Raw genomic sequence first — 18,263 nt, forward strand, 5'->3', positions numbered from 1 at the left:
TAAAAAAAAATAAAAGATATTTTTAATATTTGATTTTTTTAAAACATTTATCTAATAAAAATAATATTTTTAAAAGAAATAAATAAATAAATAAATATTTTTTAAAAAATTAATCTAACTGACAGGATAACTTATTAAAATTCACTTTTCATTTGATGACCACAAAATACAAAAGTTAGTGTTCCCCTAGACTTTTCCTTAAAATTAAATTCATTAGCTATATGCCTATATCTATTAGGGGTGCACATGGGTCGGGTGAGCCGGGTTTGATGTGACCCAGACCTGACCCGAAATATACACCGGGTCTATTTATTAGACCCGAAACCGACCTAGACCCGATGAAATCAATACACTTTCGGGCCACAATTATACCGGGTGAAAATCGGGTAAAAACTGGGCCGTTAACATTACATTACGTTGATACCTTCTTGTAAGCTAGCATGTAAAAATATCCAAATTTCTAAGACTCTAACCATTATTTAACATGGTAAAATTCACTTAGAAAAATATAACAAGAACCAACCCTTCTTTAACATTAAAGCATAACCACAATCAATACTAAAGCAAAACCACAATCAATACTAATATTGTCTAATAATACCAAATATTTAAATCAATACAAATAACACAATATTATGCATTAGTCTAAAGTCTTATGCATTCTAAACATAAAACATTAACTTATAGTCTTATAATGATTAATAACACAAAATATTAAGGTTTACAAAACTTAAATTCCACATAAGAATAGTCATGATCCATCACTAATAACACAAAATATTAATTGTGTATGATGACCGGGCCACCGGGCTGACTTCGGGTGACCAGAGCTATAGCCCGGACCCGACCCAAAATAATGACCGGGTCTATTTTTAAGATCCTTACCCGACCCTAAACTCGATGAAATCACACCAAATTAGCCCCTAAAATGTTCGGGACCGAGCCGGACCTTTGGGCCGGAGCGGATCTGTACACCCCTAATATCTATATCTAATAATCTAAGAACCAAAAAGATAATTAGAGGGTGGTTTAAAGGATGGCACTCTCTTGAATGGAGTCCTAGTGACGTATTAAACCATTTTTTTTATTTTAGTCAATAATAACAATAAAAAATCTCATAATCTATAAATTTATTCTAATAAAATATATAAATTTAATTTTAATTTTAATTTACATATTCTTCATGTGTTCTTTGAAGTTTAAGTACTCTTTATATACTCTTTCAATCTTGTTACGGCGAAACCCTTCCACACCAGAACCTTCAAAGACGTATCCCAAAAAACCAGCTTCAAAAACGCAATCATGACTCTCCCAATCCTCTCATCCAATCATCTTCACTCCTTCATCTCGGCGGCCACCACTACAACAATCCTCTTATTCCTTCTCTCCGCTGTCGGGATCTCAACTTCACTTGCCGGAAACAACCATGTAATCACATTCCGGTCACCCAACCTCTTTCCCGAAGGCCTCGCCTGGGATTCCAAGGGACAGCACTTTCTCGTCGGCTCCCTACGCCATCGCACCATCTCCGCCGTCTCCGACGCCGGCGTAGTGGAAACTCTAATCTCCGATCCTTCTCTCCCAGAAAACGTCACTGTTTTGGGGCTCTCTGTCGATTCACGCAACAACCGCGTCCTCGCCGTACTCCACGCGCTCAAACCCCTCCCTCCCTTCAACGCCCTCGCTGCCTACGACCTCAGCTCCGGCCAACGCCTATTCCTTTCCCACCTTTCCTCCGCCGGCAACGGCGAATCCGATGGCTCCGACGAAGCCATCGCAAACGACGTCACGGTGGACTTCAAGGGAAACGCTTACGTCACTAACTCCGCAGGAAACTTCATCTGGAAAGTCAACGACAAAGGGGAAGCTTCGATCTTATCTAACTCCCGCAGGTTCACGGAACACCCCGTGGACCGCGAAGCATGGTATAGTTTCTGCGGCCTCAATGGCATCGCTTACGTCAGCAACGGTTACTTATTGGTGGTGCAATCGAATACGGGGAAGATGTTCAAGGTGGATGCTGAAGACGGCACCGCAAGGCTCGTGCTGCTGAACGACGATCTGATTGGCGCTGACGCTGTCGCTTTGAGGAGCGACGGTGTCGTTTTGGTTGTGTCACCTGTGGCTGGGAAGCTGTGGTTTCTAAAGAGCAACGATGGGTGGGGTGAGGCTGTGGTGTTTGACCAAATTGACCTTGACTTGGAAGGGTACCCTACTTCGGTGGTAGTTGGAGAGGGTGATAGGGCGTATGTGTTGTACGGGCGTATGAAGGAGGGTGTTTTGGGGAATTCGGAGAGGGAGAGTTTTGCCATTGAGGAAGTGAGGTCGCCTAAAGAAAGCGAGGGTGAGAATGTTTGGTTGTATGTGATGGTGGGAGTGGGGTTGGTTTTTTTCTGGGGTTGGAGGTTTCAGATGAGGCAGCTTGTCAACAACATGGATAAGAAGATCAACTGAATCACTTCGGTCTCTCCTCTTGTAAACCCAACTTCTTGTACTTAAATTATGTTTTTTTTTTTTTTTTCGCTTAATAAAAGGTTTTTTTTTTCGGTTATTATTAGAAAAGATTGCACATTTTACAATAAGAGAAAGAGAAATATTATTTGAAAAAGAATAGATAGACAATAAAAATTCTAAACGACATAAATAATAGATATATCAAATGTTTAATTCACCAGTGTGCCGATGATTATTCTTGTTCAAGAAAATGATTGGTTATGTATATCCCATATTTTTTACTTATCTTTTTGTTACCATCCTTGTTCGGTTGTTCCATTTCAGGGCATAAGGCTAGTACACATACTAATTACGAGTTAATAATAACTTTAATTAAGCGGGCGGCAATAACTATCTGAAATTTAATGCTAAGGTATAGACGTATGTGATTAATTTTAGCTATGACCGGGGTCATTTTCGACATGAATTAAAGACAAAGAGGGTTAGGAGGCAATAAATTTCATGATTTGTAGTTATCATTAATATTTTTAATAATATAAAATTATATTTAATAATATAGAATTTGATTATTCGTTTTTTTAGTCAAATTTTAATAAAAATACTAGTTTACTAAACTTTCTCTCGTTGAAGACACAACAATAAAGGTGGAAGATAGTTTGAAATAAATTAAATAATCTCCATTTCTTCAACACTAACTAGGCCAAAAACTTGTGGTTCAATATAATCTTCATAACTTGTTTTTAATTTGTAATTAAATTTTTATTGTTCGTTTTAACTATTATTTTTAATAAACTCTCTTCAAGTATATATCTATAATATGCAGTTTCGTTTAATTTTTATGAACAGGAAGAATTTAATTACAAACCCTACAAAATTACATAACCTAAATTATTTTTATAAAAACTCTTGCAATAACTTGGTATGTCAAACCAATGTTGATGTTTACAATAGGAAGCGGATGAAAACGAGTCTCTTCCAAAGACGGGAAAAGAAAACTTGTGCTTGGAATTAAAAAAGTAGAAATGAAGCTGAAGGTAGTAAAATTGAACCAGGATTCTTAATTGAATATATAGTTTTGTTTTATTTACAACTAGTATCACTTCTCATGAAGCAAAAAAATAATGATCTGCCCACTGAAAGAGGCAAGCAGATGCATAATATCACGGACAATCTAAAATCTAGGCAGCTGGTGAAGAAACTCAAGATGATGACACCTTGGGCTCATCCAGCCATTTCCACACCGTCACTGAACCAGTTCCATCTCCGGTAAAGAAGAGACCACCAGGACCTATCTCAAGTGATCGCACTTCTCGTCTTGCAAATAACCGACCCCTCTCTGAAAATCTGTAAAAGGAGGAGCAGTTAGGAGGGTCAACAGCATAGAAGAGTATGCATAACAGACATAACAATGAAAGTTGTGAAACAATACAAGTGTTAAGTTCACTCACGATGGCAATTCATAAAGGCGAACTGAATTGTCAAGGCAAGAGCAAAACAATATTGGCTTGGCATCTGCATCAGTCATCCCACAAAGTGCAAGAACACCCTATAACAAAATAAAAGATATTGATTGGGTGAATAAACTAATTTCTTAATTACCATAATAAGAAACATTAGCTTGAGAAAACACCATATACTTATAATATAGCTTCTTTATAATTATGCAACTTACATTCTCCTCTCTATGTGTGTATGTCACTTTCAAAGATCCCTCTTCGGTGGCAACCCAGACCTTGACTGTGCAGTCAAACGAACTTGATAACAAATAAGAGTCCCAACAAATAAGGGATGTTACTGTGTCAGCATGTCCGCTAAGGGTCATTTTACAATCTAATGTATCCATGTCCCAAACCTGAATAAAAACAAGATAGACATTGCTTTAATAAGGTTACTGTGTACTGCAGGAAGAAGCAGCAAGCAATTGTGTACAAAGGAAGACAGCAACCAACCCAAGATTCATTATGACCAAAAGTAAACATTATGAAGAAAAGAAAGAACAAAAGAAAGAACTCATAGATGTTAGCAAAGTGCGAAATCAGAATGAAGAAACTGATCTTCAGATTATATATTAAATTTGCCCAATCTCATGTTTAAAAAAAATTCACATATTCTAAATAGCTCTGCATAGACCAATATATCCAATTTTGAGGGAACATACAAAGAACAGACAGTAGACACACCTTAATGCTGTGGTCCATGGACCCTGAGTATAGCATCTTGCCTCCAACTGCTAGGCAAACTACGTCGCTGGTGTGGCCATTTAGTGATGCAACCAGTTTAAAAGGAGATATAGATTCAGAACCGCCTCTCCACGCAGAAATTACTCCATCCTGCAATTTATCATCAGAAGATATAAAAATTAGTACAGTAAAAAAATGGTTTGTAAGACCAACCACAGCTGTAAAAACACAATCATCAAATTGCTAGCTACATTTCATAAGGTTCCTGTATTAGAAAACATGGCAACTGCCGAAGGTAAATTACCTCATCCCCAGCAAAAAGGGTTTCGCTGCCAACAACGATGGAAAGGGCTCGCCCCTTTGGTCCATCTAAAGTAAACTCTAGTGCAGCCTGAACATTCCAAGCCTTCACAATAACCACAACCACATAATCAGACTTTAGATTAGATGCAAATCACCTATCTATAAGATATAATAATGACAGTGATACAAACAGGACTGAAGTGAGATCTTACTTTGATAGCATTCCTCAGACCAATAAAAATCCATGGACCCTCGCTGATCATAGAAATAACCTCTGCTCCAAGATTTACCACATTGACACATTTTCCAGTATGGCAGTCCCATGTCCGGATTGTCCCATCAGTGCTTCCAGAATATAATTTATCTGATCCAGCTGGAAGTGCAATCCCAGTGATAACCTGTTGACAAATGTCCACAAATTATGATTACAATATTTAGACACCTATCCAACCATAAACGGAAAGCTATTAAAAGAAGATATTTACAAAGACAAAAAATTGAATATCCGTGTGTTTAATGTATCATTCTTTAAGGTGGCATTAGACCCCAAGTACCTTCTTGTGTTCTCGAAGCTTTGCTAATGTTGAAAAGCCATCACCATAAAACCATGAATGCAAATCGCGACAGTGCTCACCGCGTACACAATTGCCATTCACCCAGTATCTACAAATACTTTGTGATGGCTTCTGATAATCCCCAGCAAGACTACCTCCTCCCATCTTTCTTATGAATACATTCTTCGAGTTATGCTTAGGGGAAGACTTATTATTAGCAGAGGAATGGGGCTTCTTCATGCACTTATGAGAATAAGTACTCTTGCCATTACAATATCCAGTATTTGGTGGTATTGGTGTTTCTCTGTGCAAAAAACTGCACGGGTTTCTGTTGCATTTCCCAGCTTGCCAGTAGACACACGTTATCGCTCTTGCACCAAAACGTTCAGTCCTTCTTGCAGCCTTTATATCCATATTGCTCTAAAAAAATGACACATTCCAATAAGATCTCATATCAGGCATATTCTACAGTCCATCAATAACATCCTCCACTACTCATACTTTCATCCAAAACTCAACAATAACTTAACTTCCAGAATCAATTCAACAATCAAAACCCCAAACTACATGCTCACCAAATATTCCATTAACCAAACCCTAGTACACTTAGTTACAACGTAAAAGACGAACAAGAAAACAAAAACAAAAACGATGACGGTGCTTCCAGATTGCGGAACTTCACGTCCATCAAAACCGGAGGAATGAGTGGAAATCCAAATAATGCAAATCAACTTTAATCATGACTACGCTATCATCCTACCCCTTTCCCCTATATACCGTATCGCCAACCCTTCAGAAAACCCTAATAAAGAAATCAAAAGGAACCATAAAATTGAAACCCTAATTTTCCACCAGGGGAGTGCGTGACCCTTCACTGAGGTCAATATAATCGGAGAGAACAAACATTCTTGTGGATCATCCATCATACGAGGAAGAACCCTAAAAGGAGAATCTGCTAATGTTTTCGTGTGCGAGAAGAGGCAAACCTGAGAAGAGTATTGGATCGGAAATCGCACAGCAGACAGACGGGAGATCCAAATTCTCAAAAGAAGATTTTAACTTGGAAAAGAAGCGCAGAGAACAGAAATGTGTCTTATGGGAGTGTGGGTATCCACCTATTTATAGGTTATTACGATTTAGGAGGGAACACACCGTCTTTTTTTTTTATTATTCGTATTTTATTATTTTCTTTCTCTTTTTCTGTCGCGCTCCTTTTTTTTATTTTTTTTACCCTTTTTTTGGGTCTTTTCCATTTATTGAATACACATACATCAAAGGCTCAAAGCTTTTTCTTTTTAATTTAAAGAATGTCCTTAAATTATTAGAGTTTAGCAAAATATGATCTAAAGTTAGAACACATATTAACTAAATTCATAACTAATTAACAAAATCTTTTAAGTTAAATCCATTATTTTTGTATGTATATTGATTGTCGATGGACTCTCAATTGGAATGCTTCCTGTGAACTAGAATTCTGCCACTCTTTTGATGTGTTATGGCTTATATAAGAGCCAAAAATTTTCAGCCTAAACAACTAATTAAAGTCTAGCATAACCCTAGATATTGTCCCTTCTCCAACAGAAATCATTCCTCTCTTTTTTCCTAGGAGAATATCCTCTATGATTTATGAATCAAATAAACCCCACAATACGGAATCATACACTCAATCATATTTAACTATGCTATATACACTTCGTAATCATAATTATGTGGTTTCAACAAGAAGTACATGCCTTATTGTCACTCGAGTAAAGCGATAAACACAAGATGGTTCACATATAAATAGTGATATCACAGAACTTTCTTTAGGAGGATATATTAGGAAAACACCAAACCACAAGAAACCGAAAAGATGACACAAACTGCGTTCCTCCGCACAACAACGGCATACCGGAGGTGATCATCAGCCAGCACAAACACTAACAATAATGGCCAGTAAGTATCGCTTCGTGAGCAGCACTAGCGTAGCGTGTACCCTTCAAACATAATATTCTGCTTCACAGGTTTCACTTATCTACTATTAACATTCCATACCCATATGCCAACTTCCCAATATACACAGCTGCAGCTCAACTCTTATCTGATTGCTCCAAGCAAATTGGCACCATCAAGCTTTGCACCTTCCAAGTGCTGAGTAAATAATAAAAGGAAAAAGTAGTGAATATATGCTTAGACTATCATACTTCGAACAGAAAATGGTTATTCTCATTAGTTAGTGTGGTTGATCATGATGAGAGTAATTCTTAGAGATTGTGGAGCTACGATAAAAGTCTTCAACTTCCTGAAACGTGTATCTTACCAAATTTTTGGGTTCTTGGCACATTGCTAGGAATTCCCCAATTCAATGCACATTCCTACTCTACATTCTCAGTCTTTTACTAGTAACAGTGGTAATAGAAAACACACATACATCACTCCTCTATTTTCTTGCTTTCACTTTAGCTTAGTCATGCACTCATGCTACTCATCTATATTATGATAAAGAGGACAATAAAACCAGCCATATATGCATATGTTGCATTTGCATATATTGCTATATTTGCAGTTGGGAGCAAAGCCAGAATCAAATCGAAAGGAAATCAGAAACTTCATATCTCTTCCTACATAAAAATTACTACTGATTGGTTAAATTGCTTAAAATGAACCACTTGGTTTTGGTTACAACTAGCAGTTTTTATCAAGCAATTAGTAGAATTGAGTGGGCTCTGGACCTAACTCAACCCCAAAAGTTAGTTCTAGATGTGTGGATTACCTCACACTTATAAACATCACATGGAGACAACTCAACTATTGCTCCAAGATTCCCCTCCCTAAGGTCTTCATAAATAGCAAGAAATTTCAAATTAATAAAAAAGAGTTAGCTAAATTACGTACTGTCTCTCGAAGATTGACATGACGTAGATAAGCTCGTTGAAGGTTAGCACCCCTCAAGTTAGCATTGTTCAATTTTGCACCCTGAGAAGAACATAAATGATTTCATAATAAGGAAACACTTCACACTAACCACGAAGACAATTTGACGGAAGATGCCTGAACTTAATTATTAGTAAAGCATATATAATTACGATAGATTTAATAAGAAATTACAGTACCATCTTTTTCTTAATATAACACATGCCTCTCTTATTTTGCATTTTACATAAGCCTCTTCCTTTATTTTTTCCAAAATAACTTAGGCCTTCCTTAATTTTTTTTTTTTGTTAGAAAAAGGTCAAAGAAATTTCAAACTTATAACATACAAAGTTTTTTCATAATTTTGTTAGATACCCACATCATCATTCTATCAACGGGAGAATGTTAGGCATATGTAGCCTAACCTCTGAATGAAGAGATTGTTTCCAGAATGCATGAAACCATGTTATAAGAAATCCCATTTTGCACCAAGACATGTTAATGATTTACACACAATTTTATTTAAGTTGGGATCCATGGTTGGCCAGCAATAATACATGTATGATTCATTAATATTATTATTATAAATCAGCAAAGTTTGCAACCTCCAAGGAGTGGGATTAATTTCCAGAACCGGCACAGATATACATGTTATCAAATATCTTGCAAAGCTAAAGAACCACATCATGGATAAAATGTTTTTGGAGGAAATCTGTACAATTTATCAGCCAAAAGGAGCAAGAGGTGAAAAATATTCCAAATAATGTAAACTGATTATTCTGCAATCATTTGCAACATTTTCCCTGTAAAAAACAACCCTTTTATATAAATCCCATACAGGTCCAGAATAAATTACCTTTAAGTTAGCTCCTTCTAGGACAGCCCCCTCTAAATTGGCATTTGTAAGATCTGCATTCTGAGAAAATCAAATGTGCTATTATTAGTCATCAGAATCTTTCAATCAACACATGGTGCTGCTTGTATCAAACTAACCATCTCATGGGTATCAAAACCATCCATCAAGCAACATATACGAGTAAATGTTATTTTCTTACTCTAATTATGTATTAAATATTAACACTTTAAACACACAACATTCTTATGTTGTTTTTGTTGTTTGGGGATTTTTTCCCCCTCATGAGATAAGACTTTGTTGTTGATGTTGATGTGGAAAGGAGGGTAGGGGGAGGGGACAAAACAAAAGACGAGCAGCCTAACTGCACTGTCACTGTCCACGACACTCTGCCCAACCATCAAGAAAACAATATTGTCTAATGATCTCAAATCCCCAACCAACCAAAGATCATTTCATCCAAACCAACATAGTTGTGAACCCTCTGTTAGTCTCTACTCTCTAACTCACTCTCCCTCTCTTCGTCTGTGTCTCTCGACCATGGCTTTATCTTATTAGGAGTTTTTAAAAAATTCAATATGCTGTACTGATGTTGATAACGTTCCTCTGCCAGGGGAATAACAAATAGACAAATGGAAGAATATACTGGAAGATACTTCATATCAAATGCTTTTAGTAACCAAGAGAGCAAAAGCGAAAACACAAACATATGCGTGCAAGTTAATGATTCAGATTGTTGAACCTGTAGGTGTGCAGAACGCAGATCAGCTCCACAGAAGCTACAATCTACTAGGCACGCATCTGCAGAATAAGGTTTCAAACAAATGACGTCATTTTCAAGAATAGTGTTTTGTCATACTCATAAAAAAAAAGGAGAAAATTGCACCTTCCAATTTCACTTGGTTTCCATAACAAATATACCACCAACAAGGATGGAGACCAAATTAAAATATTAAGCTGGAAGCTAGGAGAATAAATTAAAGGAGATCACAAAAGTTAGGGCTTGATTTACACTATATCTGCTTCCTTTGTGCTTATAAATATTTTCTGTCATTAAGTTCATCATTATCTAAAATGGCATTTTCCAGAAATAGCAAGCATATGCTTACGAATTAATTCACAGTGCAGGTTGAGTAATTGAGAAATTTAGGAACCTTGATCACCTTACAAATGATCTCATTCAAGTTAGGAAGAAAATAGAGAAACGCTTATAAAAGTCAAAGGAAAATTCAGTGGACAACTCTTAAGCAAGTGATATTTTGCAGTAGAGAATATTGTACAATATACAGCTAATAGAAGAAATATATATAACTAAGATGAATGTGTTATGGGTCAGTGGGTGTACAGACAGAGGATATAACCAAGGGAAATTTGGTGTGGCATCTATCAAACTGAAGATAGGACACTTTATCAAGGTATTTTAGTCATATAAGAAGACCAAGGGAAATAGAAGCCCCATGAAACATAAGAGGTTTTACTGAAAATTTGGTTTTTATATAATCCCATAGGACAACTAATCCATGTAGCCAACCCCATATGGCGAGACAAGGCTTAGTTGTTCTTTATTGGTTATAATGAAACAGCAACAATGACAAGGTGTTGCGAGGCAAAAATACATACACGGTGGAACTATCAAGTGATAAACCAGCATTTAGCTGTAAAAAATATTGATCTGCTGTATCAAAACGGACAAAAAGCACAAAAAGATAATAACAGACCTTGTAAATTTGCACTCTGAAGGCATGCACCAGCCAATAAAGCACCGCGAAGATTTGCCCCAGTAAATTCACATCTTCCCTAGGCAAGATTAAATAACTAAGAGGCCGAAAAATGCATACAATAAATAAACAAACAAAATTCCTCAGTGACTTACTCCCGCAAAGTTGCATTGTGAAAGATGGAAGCCTCAGCATCAACATCCTATTAAATTGAATAATAGGTAGGTATCAAGATAACATGCACAATGTGGTTAGTACCAGCCAATTCTACAATCCCGCACCTAACTAATACAAGACAAGCTCACAAGCATAAAACTTGACAAATTTTGAAACATATTGGAAAATGTGTTCTTTTTCATATTAGCAAGTCTGCATTAATAAGTAACATTGATCATTTGCAACTAAATTACACTAAAAAGATGTATATTTTTTAGATGATCATAAAATTGGATTTTAAATTGTACACAAATTGAAGAAACAGCCCATACTAAATTCACCCCAATCTTAAGTAATTTTGCCAGACTTAACTTGTTGAATTGACACGCAAGTATTATAAGTCTAGTCAGAATCATACTTACCCGAAACTTTGCACACTGAAGGTTTGCTCTTGAAAAGAACACATTTTTTAGACAAGCATAGCTGAAATCTACAAAGGATAAATCCTGAAAATCCAAATCAAAAGACAGACAATATCAGAGATATTATTCTCCATACATTGATCACTTAAGATTTCCTACGAATATGACTTAGATCCCCTTAACATATTGCACTGGTTCATCATCTTGTTACTTCAATTTCTCTCCACATAAGGTAACAAGTCACATGTCATGAACATTCTTAAAGTGCTACATTAGTATAATATTGAAAGCAAATACTGAAATACGGATATATGAGTAACTAATGAGTAGTGACAACTTAGTATAACTGACAAAACTTGTGTTAATGACACTAGATAAAGCTAAATTAAAGACAAGGTATATATTTGACATCTGAAGGTCAATGCACCACTCTGTCAAAATACATTACATTAATTAAATAACTACTTTCACAAGTGATCTATGGGTCTAAAATAATGTTAAAAAGTATATTAATGATATCGAAATTTACCAGTTTAGAGAGGTCAAGGCCAGAAAGATTAACTCCTCGAAACCTAACTTTATCAGATTGTATGCACTTGATAATATCAGTACGTGTTAACTCTGTATGGAGGTCATCATCTTCCTTCCTCTTATTAAGGACAGTATTAATTCCATCTATTAGCCCCTGATATTTCAAAAGTACTCACAGGATCAGCCGATCAGGGATTCCATGAAGGCCTGAAGTTTAAGTTTCTTACTTTCTTTTCAAAATGATCAAGCAACTGGAGCAAAGCTATAGGAAGGTATATGAGGAGATTAAAGTTCAACATGAAGGCTATGGAGCTATCAAAGCAATAATAGCAGGTGCAAGTATGCATTCTATTTGTTTATGATACAATGAAGGACATTCTTTACATTTAAGAAGGGGGTAATTCCATCACAGATTGCTCTTCTCAATACAGATGTCAAAAGAAATGTGAACTGTGTACTAAAATTTAAAAACATCAAAACCTTTCTTTGATTAAAATTTAAAAACACATTATCAATATAAATATATAATGATGGTGCATGGCATTCCCATGATGATGATATTCTTATGACAAATCGATGAAGGAACTCATTTACACATGTTTTAGTCAAAGCTGAAAACTAGACAGTACAATTATGACAATCTTAGAACTACACAAAGCAAACAAGAAGTAGTCTAAGAATGTAAATTTCAGCTTCCAAATCATCGAACCACAATCCATTGGAAAAGTGCAATACTTACAAGTAACTGATAGTACTCAGCCTCCCGCAATAGTTCATTATATTCAGAGTCCTCCAGAGTGGGCACCACACCATCTCTCAACCAATTAAGAATGTGACGGAAGTGTTTACCATCCCTGTCAACAAAGACATATCCCTGCAATCACTCATTGCAATTTTCACCAAATCAATAAACAAAGCCAACAGTGCATAATTGAGGAAACCATATACAAGTATAAACAAAGAAACAAAGAAAGACAGAATTTGACATTGCCTTATCAGAATCTAGGCAGAGAGTATGGCGACCACTGAACATAGCAGCCAGCATTGAATCAGGCTCCCGCTGAGTCAACGTATCAGTGGTGGTGCAGAATTTCTTGCCCCCTGCGAAAAATTTTCACGAACAAGGACCAAAATACATAATTATGACAGATATTCATCTTTCCTCAACCAAGCATTGAACGGTCCAAACTCCAAAATAATAAATTCGCAATTACATAAAATCCCTAATTCTAGAGAATTGGGGAAAAAGAGATTGGAATGAATGGGAGAGATAAGAAACATACCGATGTTGAGGCGAACGACAGAAGGCGAAAGGGATTCGGCGTCCTTCATTGTAGGCAAGAAAGAAAGAGAAGGAAGAGTGTCGCAGTCGCAGGCTCACACCAAAACTACGAGCTCAAGCTTCCATGGCACAACACTGACACTATTTTTCGTTTTTGCGATTTGGAACAAAGGAATCAGGAATTTACAAAACGTTCTCTTCAGTTGAGTTGAGGATATGATTGCCAAAAAAAGAAATTGCTATTAACTACTTCCTCCTTTTTTATTTATTATTTATTTTTATTTTTTAGCTTAATTTTAATTTTGTACAATGTTTTTCTTTATTGTAGAAAATTTATCATTCAATTATCAATTACTATATATCATCAATAAATAAAGTATTACAAGTTATTATATTTTTTCTTCATTAATTAAAGATAATTTGTTAATATTAATTTAAAGAGTACTACTAGGGAGCCAATAAAATAAGTGTAGAATGTGTACAATAATTAATTCTTTGGCCCAATATTAATTAAAAAATGAACATTTAGGATAAAATACTACTAATTTCTCAAACACAATTGAGAAGGAAGGAAGGTAGTTGAGAAGGGGCTTAGATGGAGTATAGGAACTGGTGAATCAGTACGTATTTGGCAAGACCCTTGGCTGCCCCCTCCATACCCCTTTTATCTTAATCCTACCAATAATCCAGTAGCAACAATCTACAGAGTTAAAGATCTATTGAGAAATGATAGAAGTTGGAACCTGGAGCTGATAAATGCACTTTTTTCCCCTGACACAGCTGCTCGAATTTGCGCCGTAAGCTTGAATGAAGATGGAATTGACAAGATCACTTGGGCCTGGAATAGGAATGGAAAATATGATGTGGCCTCTGGATATCAAATTGCATATGCCTTCTCTCATGCCCCAATAGAGCAATTTCCACAGGCAATGCAAAACCCAGCAATTTGGAGAAGACTATGGAGCCTGAAAATGCCATACAAGATTCAATTATTTCTATGGAAGTCTATCCATGAAAAACTTCCTGTTCTTAAATTGCTACATCAACGATTCCCAACAACTTTACCGATTTGTCCAAGATGCGGTGTGGAAGAAGAGACCATTTGTCACTGTCTCCTACGTTGCAAGGCTGCGAAAGAAGTTTGGGGTTTGTCTACATTAGCAGCGATAGCACTGAACCAACCCATGAGTACCTTTGAAGAGTGGTGGAAACAGTTGACGATTTCAATTGGAACCGGAAGAGAAGGTGATAGAAAACTGACCTTGTGTGCTATTCTGTGCTGGAGCCTATGGAAATCAAGGAATCAAGAGATATTCGAGGGAACAAAGACAGCACCTTGGGAGACCTTCAACCTTGCAATGAAACTGCAGCAAGAGATTTGGCCAAACTAAAAGAGCTATCGTTTACCTTCCGCATCCTTATTGAATGATTTTGTGTTGTTTCTCTTAAGTAATTTTCTTCCTTTTCAATAGTCCAGGGCTATATTTTTTGGGAGAACCCCACCTCTAAATTTTTGTCCCAATTTGGACCATGTATTTCCTATTCTTATATGAAGTACAATAATAATAACTTTGGTAAAAAAAAAAACTACGTCGCTTGAGGGTTATGACAAAAAACTTAGTTATGAGTTATGACAAAATTGTTCAATATCCAAAAAATATATCTATAAAGACACTTTTATTAAACACAATTATAAATAAGAGTTGGCAGAAGTTAGCAGATATGCTGTTGGTAACATAGCGGAACCGTTATAATATATATTTTGTGTATAGATTGATTTAATGTTTATTTTTTATTTACACATTGGCATAAAAAAATAAATTCTTTTTCCGAAATCTCCCAAGATTAGGTTGGCAACTCGGCATATATATATGGAGGCTTATCTTAAGCAATGGTAATTTAAGGGGTATGTCTAAAACGAGCACAACCATTATGTGCTTATTGAATGCCCCACATTTATATCGACCATTAGATTTGATTAGTTGAAAATTAAAGGCTAATATGAAAGAAGAGTATTGATGGACTCTAATAAATACAGAATATCTTAGTACATAAATAAATACTTTAAATGACAATACTTTAATACATAATACTTTAAATGGTAAGAGAATCTTTTATTCTTAAATAATTAAATATAAAACATAAATACAAAAATATGAGTATTCTTTATTCAATAAGATTAATTATTATGCAAAAAAGAATAAATGTATAATTTGATAAAATACTAAAAACTGAATCTTTGCTCTCTGCAACCTCGATGTTTCTCTCTCTGATTGCTTTTCTGTGTTGATTTCAATTTGTAGTGGATCTGCGATTAGTTGAAGAGAGTGTATTTGGTCATGCTGTTATTTTGTAGTTGTCTTTTACTCTTTAGTTCACATAATTTCGTGTCACATATAAATTCTTGATTATCAGGATACATTAATCTATGATTTAGGGTCATGATAGATAATTATTACATATATTAAAGTGATACTTGAATTAGATATGCATTTGATCCATCCATCTATTAGAATTTAAATTGGACTATATCAATTAGATCAAAGCCGTTCTTTGAAATGGTTATGGATCATTGGATCGTACACAAGATCCGTTGCATTAGATATTCAAAGGATACTTATATCTTTACTCTCCGTCCTGCTTCGAGTTACAGTGTATGTTCCTTCAACGTGCTTGAGTTATGAAGGAATAGTGGAAGGGAGGAAATATAGTTCAGTCAACAGAAAATGTATTTTTTAATAGAAGGGTGGAACGAATTTAAGTAATAATGATTTGGTAAAAGAATATAAATTTACTTTTTAATATTTACAAAAATTATATAATTATCCATCTTAAAAAAATATTTAATTATAAAATGGTTCTACTTTAGTTAAGATATTAACTCTCATTGAGTTAAATTAACTCAAATTAAAATTAAACATCTAATTAAAATGTGTCACGTCATAGAGGCTAATTTACATGTTGTTATAGAGAGTGTTGGGTAGAATTTACCTATATATATAAATTTGGTCGAAATAGAGAATAAAAAATTTAACTAAAACAATAAAAAAATACTTGAAAATAATAAAAATAAAAACTGTTCTTATTATAAATATATAATTTTAAATATTATATATATAAAACTTTAAATGTTAATTTTAATAAATAAAAAATATTTATTTTTTATATTTATATATTTTATATTTTTAATTATGTAAGTTTGATTAGTTTAGGTCTTACTAATATAAGTAAATATATAATGTAATAGGCATGTATTTAGAATTATATTATTTTTATTCCGTTTTCTTAAAAAAATTGAAAAAAATAAAAAAGTAATAAATTTTGAATATAATAATCTAATTATTTGTCAAGTAATATAAAATAAAATTTTAATTATTTTATATTTTTATGTTACAATTTAAAATTTTATTTTAATATGATTTTTTAATATCATAAAAAAATTTTGCATAATAATTAATCTTATTGTTACGGATCCGGCCCACCATCCCGGATCCAAGACCGAACCCAACACCGGTTCCCCGGGTCCGACCCGTTCCTCACTTCTAGAAGGCCCGAAAACGGCACTCTCGGTTTCCTAACTGACTTTTGAATTCAAACGTCTCCCTTATCTTAGCCAAATAAGATAAGATATTCTCCATCACCTATAAATAGAGGACCCAGGTCCCTCCAGGTATTCGTTCATTCCACACACCTTACACCTCTCAGATCCATTCTGACTTGAGCGTCGGAGTGTCTTTGCAGGTACCTCCCCCCATCGCCCCAGTCAAGTGATCCGGCATCCGCCTCGACCCGCAGGTTCCCGATCCATCTCCCAACCCGTACCAGAGACATCTTGTACATTGGCGCCGTCTGTGGGGACCTGCGCCGACTAAATCGGAATGGGGGACATACCGGAAGAAGCCTCCTCAAGTCAGGAGGACTCTCGACCAAGAAATCCGACCCCAGAACATCAAGAGGTCACAAACCAAGCTAGGATAACGAGCGCTATCCACCACACAAATGATCGTATATTGACGGAACCACGACATCCCGAGAACACGGGAGATAAAGCAGCTCAAATCATCCAAGATCTCTGCCTCCGGGTCCAAGAGCTCGAAGGCAAATTGACCACCAAAAACAGACGCCATAACGAACACGGAAGCCATGCGACTTCCCGGTCAAGATCCCGTCATGGCAGGTCACCGACTCGGCGACATGATACGAGAAACGGTCGCAGCACCTCGCGCGACCACAGACGGGAAAAATCGCCAGAACGGCGATACAGCAAAAGGCACAACCGTAACGCTTCCCGAGACCTAAGCCACCAACGCGACTCAGATGAAGAGCGGCGACACCGAGACACAAAACGCACGAGAAACGACCATATAATAATGGGCGCTACACCCTTTACAGAAAGAATCCTAAGAGCAAAACTCCCCAAAGGCTTCGACAAACCTACCAGCTCCTCACCATAACCCAACACCCAAAGAGAATCAACGGGACCACCCAAGGCCAACCAGCCGGACACCGAGAATAGGAAAATTCTCTAATTACACGCCCCTAACTGCACCAATTACCGAGATATACCACCAAATAGCGGATCGAGGCATCATTCCGAAAGCCCGACAACTCAAGGAAAGGACAGGAGGCAACAAAACCCTCTACTGCGAATACCACCGAGGTTACGGTCACAAAACACAAGATTGTTTCGACCTTAAAGACGCCCTTGAACAAGCCATACGAGACGGCAAACTCCCAGAATTTACCAAAATCATCAGAGAACCGAGACGCGCGGGGAGAGACAGGTCACCGGAGAGAGAAGGACGTAACCCGAGAACCCAAAAGCGACCCCCTAGAGAAAGTCCAGAAGAAGACCCGACCATCATAGTAAACGTCATCACGGGCAAAGATGCACCATGCAAGTCAAAATCCAAGATAA

The 18,263-nt window shown here is 36.2% G+C and overlaps 4 protein-coding genes across 6 annotated transcripts; 2 read left to right on the forward strand and 2 right to left on the reverse strand.

The window, feature by feature from the left end:
* Positions 1,189-2,576, forward strand: LOC107624041. The gene has a single exon (XM_016326481.2). The coding sequence runs from the start codon at positions 1,303-1,305 to the stop codon at positions 2,452-2,454; it is 1,152 nt and encodes a 383-aa protein (XP_016181967.1). The 5' UTR covers positions 1,189-1,302; the 3' UTR covers positions 2,455-2,576.
* LOC107624316 (zinc finger CCCH domain-containing protein 48) lies at positions 3,478-6,638 on the reverse strand. Of its 3 annotated transcripts, XM_021114277.1 has the most exons (8): positions 6,478-6,638; positions 5,492-5,911; positions 5,150-5,335; positions 4,939-5,070; positions 4,635-4,784; positions 4,127-4,306; positions 3,903-4,000; positions 3,478-3,798 (listed from the first exon to the last, which is right to left on the reverse strand). In XM_021114277.1, the coding sequence occupies exons 2-8, from the start codon at positions 5,903-5,905 to the stop codon at positions 3,654-3,656; spliced, it is 1,305 nt and encodes a 434-aa protein (XP_020969936.1). In that variant the 5' UTR covers positions 5,906-5,911; positions 6,478-6,638; the 3' UTR covers positions 3,478-3,653. The 3 variants fall into 3 exon arrangements, with proteins under 3 accessions (XP_020969936.1, XP_020969935.1, XP_016182300.1); XM_021114276.1 differs by having other exon boundaries at positions 5,492-6,638; XM_016326814.2 differs by having other exon boundaries at positions 4,939-5,040; positions 5,492-6,609.
* Positions 7,065-13,494, reverse strand: LOC107623036 (FH protein interacting protein FIP2; the record flags this gene model as incomplete). Its single annotated transcript, XM_021114278.1, is given in 11 exon segments — positions 7,065-7,621; positions 8,366-8,446; positions 9,240-9,299; positions 9,979-10,037; positions 10,955-11,028; positions 11,110-11,156; positions 11,533-11,616; positions 12,062-12,217; positions 12,803-12,937; positions 13,055-13,164; positions 13,347-13,494. Coding segments are annotated over 11 exon segments (909 nt in total). The 3' UTR covers positions 7,065-7,567.
* LOC107621254 (splicing regulatory glutamine/lysine-rich protein 1-like) lies at positions 17,224-17,799 on the forward strand. The gene has a single exon (XM_016323287.1). The coding sequence runs from the start codon at positions 17,224-17,226 to the stop codon at positions 17,797-17,799; it is 576 nt and encodes a 191-aa protein (XP_016178773.1).

The sequence above is a fragment of the Arachis ipaensis genome, chromosome B10, assembly GCF_000816755.2.
Source record: "Arachis ipaensis cultivar K30076 chromosome B10, Araip1.1, whole genome shotgun sequence".
NCBI lineage: Eukaryota > Viridiplantae > Streptophyta > Magnoliopsida > Fabales > Fabaceae > Arachis > Arachis ipaensis.

What these genes read in the sequence shown, in the direction of transcription:
- LOC107624041 (XM_016326481.2), top strand. Translation starts at nt 1,303, where the DNA reads ATGACTCTCCCAATCCTCTCATCCAATCATCTTCACTCCTTCATCTCG.
- LOC107624316 (XM_021114277.1), bottom strand. Translation starts at nt 5,905, where the DNA reads ATGGATATAAAGGCTGCAAGAAGGACTGAACGTTTTGGTGCAAGAGCG. An exon ending in GTCTGAGGAATGCTATCAAA is followed by an intron (nt 5,071 to 5,149) that starts GTAAGATCTCAC and finishes TCTAATCTAAAG; the next exon opens with TCTGATTATGTGGTTGTGGT. An exon ending in ACACACATAGAGAGGAGAAT is followed by an intron (nt 4,001 to 4,126) that starts GTAAGTTGCATA and finishes ATTTTGTTATAG; the next exon opens with GGTGTTCTTGCACTTTGTGG.
- LOC107621254 (XM_016323287.1), top strand. Translation starts at nt 17,224, where the DNA reads ATGGGGGACATACCGGAAGAAGCCTCCTCAAGTCAGGAGGACTCTCGA.